Source organism: Eutrigla gurnardus, assembly GCF_963514095.1.
Source record: "Eutrigla gurnardus genome assembly, chromosome: 8".
NCBI classification, from domain to species: Eukaryota; Metazoa; Chordata; class Actinopteri; order Perciformes; family Triglidae; genus Eutrigla; species Eutrigla gurnardus.
The window spans coordinates 28783748-28794350 of NC_139922.1; the positions used below are offsets into that span (position 1 = coordinate 28783748).

At 41.0% G+C, this 10603-nt stretch overlaps 1 protein-coding gene across 2 annotated transcripts in view; it reads right to left on the bottom strand.

Annotated features, from left to right (window-relative positions):
• Positions 1-3881, bottom strand: part of nup210 (nucleoporin 210) — a 30755-nt gene extending 26874 nt beyond the window's left edge. For both annotated transcript variants that reach the window (XM_084015441.1, XM_084015440.1), the window contains exons 1-3: positions 3264-3881; positions 2006-2145; positions 13-144 (exon numbers count right to left, since the gene is read on the bottom strand). In XM_084015441.1, coding sequence (XP_083871567.1) covers positions 13-144; positions 2006-2145; positions 3264-3430 — 439 coding nt within the window. In that variant the 5' untranslated portion in view covers positions 3431-3881. The remainder of the gene's footprint in view (positions 1-12; positions 145-2005; positions 2146-3263) is intronic.
• Between the last annotated feature and the right edge of the window lie 6722 nt (positions 3882-10603).

Sequence of the window (10603 nt, forward strand, 5' to 3'; positions counted from 1 at the left end):
GGCAAACGTTACCTTCAGAGTCCAGTGCATGAATTTTGAGCGCCAGCGGCGAGTCCTCGAGATGCAGCTCTCTGGTGGTCGACACCACCTGGATCTCACTGATGATGTCGACGATGGCGTCGCAACGCAGGACCTGTCCTGTAACTGCAGATGGATGAGGGGGGACAAAGCATCATAAACACTTTCCCCAAACAAGGCGAAGCTCAGAAATTTAAAGGATTGGTGTTTTTGGAGGATCAGTGACTTTAAAGGAAAGCCATGATTCTTGTTTCCTCCTGATTAAAACTACACATGTGTGCATGGAAATGGTGAAAGGAGAATGATGGCTTTGAACAGGGTTCCTCCACCTTCTCCAAATTCAAATTCAAGCACTTTTCAAGCATTTCAAGGTGCATTTCCATGCTTTTCCAGCACCTTCCAGCTGTGGTAAACTCCATATTTGTATCAATCCAATGGTCAGTATTCAGTCTACTTATGATGTCACTTGTTCATCACATTAAATGAGATGTTATTGTCCTCTAAACAACCAACATGATGTTTGGAGACAGCTTTTTACAGAAGGACCACAAATGAAAGGAAAACTAATTCCACTAACAGATCCACAGAAATATAATCACCAACTATTTTCATCATCTGTTCATCATCAAAAGGCATTTTTCATAAAGAAATGTCAGAAAATGCTGTTTTCAGTCCCTCAAATATGGAGATCTTCTTTCCTCTGTTCTATCATAGATGTCATCACATACAACACACATTTCAAGACCTTTAGTCTAAATCCAATTTCAAACCTAGAAAACACCACACTATAATTCAAGCATTTTCAAGGATTTCCAGCACCCGTACCAACCCTGTTTGAAGCGCCCTCCACTTTGGGCACAACGCTCTACAGTTATTAAACAAATCAAATCTTGTGTTTTTTCCGGTCAGCCAAGTGGGCTGTTACATGGAAGATAGATTATATCAGATTATGTTTTGGTTAAACCTAAAACAGACAGAGTGAGTTAGGCCACATTCAGAGTCAGCGGTTGTGGTCTTACTTGGTTTTTGTTTTAACGTTTAAAAAGATTTGAGTTTGTATGCGTCTTGACTTTTCCTGATTTTCCCAACTGCCAGTCATCCGTGAGTGGCCAACAGGGCCACGGGCAACAGATGACATATGACATTACACAATAGCAGGAGGAATCGAGAGAAAAAAAGTGTTGTGCAACAGAATAATCATCGTACTTGCTACTCTAAAAAAAGGGAATATAGCAGAGACGCATATCATAAAGTATAATCATATGTTATACCATACACACTGCGCCGTGTTCCATGCCTTTACTTGCAGTACTTCTACTAGCATAGAAAACTCCGTAATTATGTTTTCTTGTAAAACCAGGAAGGATATAGTTTGGACCACACCCAAATACAAACTAATTTACACAACACACCTGTAAAGGTTTGCGACTGCCTCTGGCACAGTTGGGACGCTATTGTGTTGCCAAAAATCTGACATATAAGCACCTGGCAAAGTTATAAACCACAACAATTTGTGGTAGTGACCGTTCAAGCAGCCTGTAGAAATATGATGTTCCTCCAGATGTGCTTTTCAACTTCTTATACTCACCACATTGCAAAACATTAATTCTTCCCAGAGAGTAAATGAACTGAGTGAAGCACAGAGACGGATTTACAAAAAAAAAACAAGCCAGAAGTAGCATTTTATATCCGTCACGTCATGTGACGTTTGTGCAACAAATTCATGGGAGTGTTTCACATCTTAACCCTACAAAAAACCTCTGGGTATTGATATAGAGTTTAGTGATGACCCTAATTTGCATGTCTGTAAACTTTCTGTCCACTTCTAAGAAACAAAATGTCAACATCAGCAAAGCAAACTTCTATATCCCTGTATCTGAGTCTCCACGGATTCACTTACATGTTCAAAAGGAATTCAGCAGAAAAACACAACCTGGACTACACAAATCCATTCCCTAAGTTGTGAGTTAGCTTCTCGTGTATTTACCAACGTCTTCGGCCAGAATGATGCTGGTTAGTCTGGAGGGCTGGGAGGAGAGAGCCTGCAGGACGGCTTTTCGGGAGCAGCCTTTGCCACGCTCTTCCTCCAGCGCCTGGATGCTCGCCACCTCTGGTCTGGTGGAAGACCTGGTGGAGGCGATGGAGGGGAAAAAAAATCTTCATCAGTCACCATTATGGGCGTCGGACCCATTGTATGAGGGTGGGACACGTCCAATGTTAGTTTGGACCCCTTTTACTGTGGGATTCACGTCTGTGGGATTCATTTCAGTTTGTAACAGATAAACATGTGACAGGTCCTCAACATGTTTGAGTTAATTACCAGGATGTTGATTTCTGTCACTTAAGAAAATGAGCTCTAAATAGAAGCTCAGCTCCCATTTTTGGGACTCTTTATTATGAATGGGAAAGAATATAATATATAAGGAATAATCCACGATGGGGATGTAGTCTGGAGAATGTACTTTGACTCCACTTAACTCATCGATTTGACAACAGAAATTCATTTGAACAGAAATTGCAATCCTCTGAATTAGTCATGGAATCCATTTCTGTACGCTTAGCTTTTTTAATATGTTCAAATAATGTGATACCTCTTTACAAAATGTACCCATATTACTTTTTCTCTCATGCTACAGCCGGATACAAGTATCAAACCACATGTTAAGATGCATCAGAATACAGGAAATTACATCCAAATCGGTAAGGGGGTTAGATTGTTATCAAATGAGATCTGAGGTGGAATAACATCTTTATGCTTTGTGTGGAGAGTTAACAGTAAACGTATGTGGATTGAAAAAGTCAACACGTGAAAAGTCAAGGAAGAAAATCCACCTTGATTTATCAGCTATATTAGTGTGAACTAAGTGTAAACACACATAAGGAATTTAACTCTAGCTTTTTGTCGCTCTCAATATACAAACACAGAAATAGACATACTACTACAAAGACATTTGACTACTATGTACAGATATAAATATAAGTATATACACACAAGCACAGGACAATAACATTGTAAACAGTATGAGAATAGTGCAACGGGTGCAGGAATAAATATGAAATTATAATTTAAAAGGTGAATATTAACTGTACTAGCTGTTTGAGGGTCTCACACACACACACACTGAATCCAGCCATGTGGCCTCACATGCCCCCGCACTCCCCGGTGTAAGATGACACCCCGGTATCCGAGCCCTCAGCTGCCCTCGAGTTTTTAGAAAGGCAGACTTCAGGTCAGTTTGACTCACCACCGGTAGCAGCCTTCAGTCGTCTCCAACGTGAAGTTAATCCTCGTACTTCTGGCGAGCGGCAGCAACACTTTGGGGATATTCAGCTTCGACGAGCCGTCGACGTGAATAACGGTTGTTATTAATAATAATAATAACGATGGTAATAAGTTCGCATAAGAAATCATATCGCCTGTGTAGTGATTCACCGGACAGCGGAATCCTAACGGTCGAATGAATGAATGAATGAATGGACGCTGCGTTTTTTACGTACTAGCTAAACTTCCTCCTCCGTCCCGTTAAGTTAGCTACTAGACGGACGTTTAAGTGAGCTAACATAGCTAATAATTAATAATTAAAAAAAAAAAAATCAGACACGCTGCTGGCTTCCGGCTCGGTTTCGGTTTGTGTCAGTAGTTGACAGGCAGCACATGATGATAACAGTTTAAGCTAACTGTTACTAACGTCTCCACCGGCGCTTCTTCCCGGTCCCGCCGCTTCGCTTCGTTTATCCGCGGAGATACTTTTCAAACAAACGGCGATAGTTCGGTTTTAATATCGCCGTGAACAGCTAGCAAACAGTAACTTAAAACAACTGACATATACAAATACCCGCCATTAGCAATAATTGGACTTCCCAGTGTGCATGCCGGGAGAGGGGGATACGTCACAGGCGGAGGGTGGGCGACCGGGACGATGACGCGCTTTCTTAAAGTGACAGCGTTTGTTTGTTTGTTTGTTTTAGACAAGTGAATTGAATCAGAATCAGCTTTATATGCCAAGTTAAGCATGAACACATCAAATCTAAACAAACATTTTGCAATTGCACTGAATTGAATTAATAATATAATAGAAATTCGGATTAATAGGATTAATGATGGTGTTGTGCATGCTGGCTCGCTGACATGGCTTGCTAGGACAGTTAATGGATTTAATCATTATTGTGATTTAAAAAAAAAAAATTTTCAACTCAAACTTTATTTATAAAGCGTGTTTAAAACGACCAACGGTCAACCAAAATGCTGTACAGGACAATAAATTAAATAATAAACAGTACAATAATAGAAGAAAGAACACATACAGAAATACAGTAAATGGGTGTCTTTCTAAGGCAGAATTAAAACCCAGGGGAAAAAGGTGAGTCTTCAATAAGGACTTAAAAACCTCTAGGGGTTCTGGGCAGACCTAATATCAGCTGTGAAAAGGGTCTATTGCACTGTAATCCTGGATTAGATAGCCTGGTAAAAGTGGACCCCAGACCCTTAGGAGAAAGTTTATTTGGTTTGTGTTAATTTAATTGATTGCAAATTTGTTTTGTGATTAGTCACACAAATCAATTAAATGAGTTCCTTCATTATTGATCAATCCTGAGATCTTTTTCATTATCTAAAAAAACCTTTTGTTTATTTGATGATAACGGTTTTGCGGGCTGCACATGCAGTGTAAAAGTGTTTTTTATCTCCAGGTACTGTAGAGCAGCATGTTGGCACACCAAGATCAGACATTTATCCGCCCATTATCTTTTCTGCTTACCTGGGAGCATTCTCAGGCCAGACGAGATAGACCCCACCCAGATCAGCAACTTTAAATGTCACGTTCTGCCCTGTTGAAGCAATGCCGGTCCGTACCCTTGTACAGTTATAATCCAACCCAAAAACCCTTAATGTGCAGTATTGCTTCTGTAACAAAGAGATTCATCTTTAATGTAGATTTTAAGATCCTTATTGTTGTATATTGAGAGGTATTTCTAATATTTTGTCCCCTGTCATGTATTCATTAAACCACCATAAAGTAATCAAATACAACACCGTCATCAAATTTCGCTGGAGAAAATGACCACAGAGTTTTTTTGGTTAATTCATTTCTTACAACTGATCATATAACTTTGTGTATTCTTGCTCAAGTGATAACCTTAATTGTTTGACTGATCAATGAATCCCGGCCGATAGATTTATAGCTGTCTCGTCGACTCCAGACAACGTAAGATAAATGAAAGCCATTAGGAAGCAAATCAAACATTAGCATCGGGCACGGCTGCACAGAGAACGGGCTGCTCTGCTTGGTGAATGAATATAAAGTGCAGGGGCATTATGAAGTTGACTGATTGAGTTTGTATTGTTTCATTAATAATACTAATGAAACAATAGTATTTAATACTAATTCATCTAAATAAGCAGACGAAGCAGACCATCATAGACGTGCATTTATTTTAACTTTTTTTGAACCCACCCTCAGTTTGGCTCATCAGCGTTCTGTCAAGAACATGCAGTGTGCAACTTTTCACCCCCAGGTGTCACTGACAGCTATACTTGTATGTGATCCTCTCCAGGCGTGGATGACAGCAAAAAGTCAGGGAGAGGTTTATTAGGTATATATATATATATGTGTGTGTGTGTGTGTGTGTGTGTGTGTGTGTGTGATATGGGTAGAAATGGGAAACAATATCAGTGTCTTTTAAACAATTCCACATTTAACAAAACAACTGTTGTTGAAACGGCTTAAAAAGTGGAAACAGGTTGAACCGTGTCATCCTGTGTAAAATCAAGAGCCAAACATCTTTTAAAAAAAAGAACATTTTTTGTTTGTTTGTGTGTGAGATCATTGTTCTGGCGTTGAAATCGGTCATACAACTCGAATTGTTCACAGAAATGCTAATTACACTTCATTGTTTCCGATCTATCCGTTTAGCCCCGCTCTGATGCCTTTTCGCTCATCCCGGTCTGGACTTCTCTGGCTTGGTTTTTTATACACACAGTGAGAGGCACAGCTTGATTAGCAAATACACTGTTTTTTGAAGGTTTTTTTTGTTTTGTTTTACATAAAACTGCGCTGTGCCAAAGGTGACATATTGTTTGAGTCAGAGCACATTAGCAGTGAAAGCACATCACCGACTGGTGCCGTGCTCCAAAAAGGAAAGGCTCAACCACACAAATGCAACTGCAGCAATCTACACAATACAGTGTTGTATATTCACAGTATCTGGTGATGTGATGGCTGTGGGCTTTCACTTCATATATTCATACATTTATTTTCATCTTTGTGCCCCTTCTCCATGGGCAACGCACATGTACAATCCACACTAGGAGTGAATGAAGTCATGTCTGAGAACATGGAAAACAATACCTGAATGTCACGCTCTGTGTCTCCAGCACTTTGGCATGGAGACCCGAGTCTAGACAACACAAAGCGCAGCACAAGACTGAGCTCATTTAAAGGGGGAAAAGTTCTTGTAATGCAGCAACTCGGTCCAAATCTGGCTGGCTTTAGAGCTCAGCAACCATTAACTCTATCCGATTAAATAAAGAAAAAGAGAGGGGGAACTGGTTGGAGACATTTTATTCAAATGTTCTGAGTTTGTGACTGTGTTGTGTGGAAAGTTAAATGGGCATAACCTTTACAGAAACTTTTGTTGTTGTTTTTTATTTGTATTTGTATTCATTTTTTTCTGTCTAGACTTGAAATAACTTAACAGTACATATCGTGTTGTTTTCACTGGTGTTTTCCTGTCGATGTCTTGCAATAAAAAATAAAATACAAATAAAAAAAATAAAAAATCAACCTGCAAATACAGCTGTGTGAACTCAAGCAACAGAAGATATGTGTTCAGACTATACATTTTGTGTTTTGTGTCATCTGACCAAGTTAAATAATGTATCAAACAAAAACAAAAAAGCTACTGAAAGTTTATGTTTATATATATATATATATATATATATATATATGGGACAATGTTTCTGCATTGTGCACCACACCTTAAAACCATCGAAACCTCTTTCTCCTCCAAAAGCATTCAGCATCGTTACCCATAAAATATTTCCCCCTCTGTCACAAATGGCTGCAGCTGCTTTAAAAGAAAACCTTCCATCCTCGTTGTCTTCCTCATCTGGCATGCATCAGTAGTCACATCCTTCCTGGTGTGAAGTCGGGAAGCTCTTCTAGGCCACTGTGCTAGAGGGTGCAGGAGGTCTTACTCAATGGCAACGTTCTCACTTGGCAGAACAGCTTTTCACCAGAAGTGTAATAGGCTTTAGCAGGAGTCGCCCCTTCAGATTGGAAGTACACCACTTAAAGGTCACCATACTGTAGTGTGTGTTAGCCGTAATAAAAAGGTGCTACTCTCCGGTGGAATCAGGGTTTTACCCTCTGGGAGCAATTTTAGGAAATGACGAGGAGGTTATGGGACTAGCTGATATCCGTGGTACAACCATGGACTGGACCAGAGATCTTTTGTTCCCAAATTTTTGGGGGATTTTACAATTTTACACAATACATACACCTTAACAGAATACAACCTATATTAAGCAAATATAAATCTTCCTGTTTGTTGAATATTGTGTTGAGATTATGATGTTAATGCCAAAATAGAATTAAAATATGAATCTGTCAACAATTATTATTTTATTGGCTTAGCATTGTATCCATACATCATTACAAAGTACTGTTATACATGGCACTATAGGCTGCACTACACATTATTATTGGCCCACTTTAATAAGGAACATTATACGATATGTATTAGGGGGTCCCTCCCAGAGGCGCCTTTATGCGTGGGCATAGCGTAGCCAGCCAGGGGCCTCGACCAATCAGGGGCCTCTTAATAATTATAATGAATAATAAGGATGATAAATGTCCGTATTGGTGGACTCTGGAGGTAATACCAAATCATTGAACACATCGCTCTACAGTGGACTCTGGGGGGGCTCAAAAATCTCCATAGCCCAGGGGCCTCAAGTGCTATTAAGGCACCCCTGGTCCCTCCACCAAGTTCCTATAAGCCGAGGGGGGTCCTTGGCCTGAAAACTTTGAAGACCTCTAGACTCTAAATATCAACATTTCCCTTGAGAAGTAATACACGTTTTCCCTTTTTAGACCAGCTGGAGTCGAGAGCTCTTCAACAGAGCTGCAGCTTTAAGTGTCACCTCCTTTCACAGTCTTTACTACACGCTGTAAATTCCCCCTCGCCATTTCCATGGTGGAGGCATTAGGTGGACACAGCTGAGTGGGTTTTTTGTATTTTGCAGCTCTCACTCTCTCTACGCATTCAGGATCCCGGACAACGGAGGTGTAATCTTTGCCAGTGTTTCCACGGGGCCCACGTTTTATGCTTTTTTTTTTTAATTCACAACTTAAATAGGTTTTTATTTCTCGTTTAAATTCAACATCAAAGTCAAACCCTGTCGATAATAGCCTACTTGAGAGTAGTTTATGACATTCAACGGTTTTGACTTCCTCTTAACCCTGTTATTTATATGACGGCACATTTATAAATGGGTTAAATGTTCAATGCAGAAGCTGTTGTGTGGCAGACTTGTCATTTAACTGCAGCTCGGAAAGTCTTTACAAGACACAGGTGGGGCGTCGCTCTCCACACATTACATTTAGCTCCTAGTTTAGCCCCCCCCACCCCCCGCAGAGCACAGCGAGCCAGGCTTTGCTGGTTTGCTTTAAAGACTTCCTCTCTGTATTTCATCTCAGACCTGGGGGGAAGCGTGAGTACACAACTTTTGAGAAGCTACGACATTTATAGCTCACCAACCGCATTATTGCCAAAACACTATTATTAGAAGATTGGTAATAATCATCTGACACACTCTGTATGTGTGTGTGTGTTGCAGGGAATTCATGCATGATTCCTTCCCGAGTGCTCGAGCAATGAACAGCTAATGGACTGAGGCAGAGGTCTTCAGGCCAAGGACCCCCCAAGGCTGACAGAGACCCGGTGGAGGGACCCCCCAAGGCTGACAGAGACCCGGTGGAGGGACCCCCTATTACATATCATATAAATTGTGTTCCTTATTAAACCGGCCAATAATACATGTGCAGCCTATAGTGCCATAACAGTACTTTGTAATGATGGATGTATAATTCTTAGACATTAAAATAGTAATTGTTGACAGATTCACATTTTAATTCTATTTGATCAGAATTTCTCAACATAATATCAAACCAACAGGTAGATGCTCAATATAGGTTGTATTCATGTTAAATGTGTTTTTAAAAAAAAAATAAGTTTGGGATTAAATAATTTCAGGGACCCCCTGCAGTAACCCTGCAGACCCCCTAGGGATCCTTGACCCCCCCCCCTGTTAAAGATCTCTGGACTGAGTTGTAAAATATAACAATTCAGACGAGCACACACACACTAACAAAGGTTACAACACACACTCAGAGGCTCTACACACCTGTTTAAACACAAGCAGAAGATCGGGACAATGCATCACCACAATGGACAGATAACGTTAACGCCCCCCCCCTCCGAGTACACGGTGATGTCACCGCCACTGGCATCAGTTTCAATTTAAAAAAAAATATTAGAAGCTATACGCTATTGTGGAAAGAAGTGATGCAAAGGGGGGGGGTGACTTCACTCTCGCTTCGGAGAACAAATAATAAACATTGAACTCTAATTCAATATTAGTGCGAAACGGAGGAGGAGAAGAAGAAAAAGTGCCCATTAGGGCGACATTATTTCGAGGCGGGGTCGCTAGTCTAGCTGGGCTCGGGGCAAATTAGTGGCGGCATAAGTCACCGTTGAAACATGCATGAATGAGAAATTACAACGGTGTGGGGTGCAATTACCTCCCCCCGAATCAGTGTGTGTCAGAAGACATTATCTCGCCGGCTGAGAGCATTTGGTGACTGTGTGACATGAGGACATCTCTCCGGAGTCCAGAGGGAAGGGAAGGGGGCTCAAATGTCCTAAAGGCACGAGGCAGATCCATTTCTCTTCCACCACTGACTTCTAGTAGATGACGAGTAAAGTTGTTGAAATGGCCCAATTTACTTCTATGGTGGTATTCGGTGACGACAGACACGTTCCTGCAGGTGCTCATGGGAAATGTTGTGTGTTATGTGCAGCATCTGTGGAATAAAGTCAACTTTGATTGTCCTTTGATGATGTTTTTTTACTCTCCTATACCATTCTGAAGGGGTTGGTAGTGTTTTAGGCTCCCTCTCCCAGGGATTAGCCGGGTCCGGGGGGCCACTCGCCTCACGCGTCAAGATTATTAATGATCATATCTGCGGGTTAATTGCGACTTGAACTTGTGTCTCCTGTAAGGGGGGGCAGACAGAAGATAACATTTAAAACCAGGAGAAATAATCAGTGCAGCAGCTGTTACTATTATGCGAGTCACGTAAAGTGTAGTTGTAGACATGCTCGGAGGCTGATTGGTCCGTCGTCGTTGGGACCAAGTGTCTGTTTCCTTCATCAAGTGCCGAATATGCAAAATGGAGAGTCCTTCTTGTGAATTAGATGAGAGATGAACATGTATTCAATCAGGAAAAAAAGGCATTCATGAGCTCCCAGTCTCCATTGTGTGTGTGTGTGTGTGTGTGTGTGTGTGTGTGTGTGTGTGTGT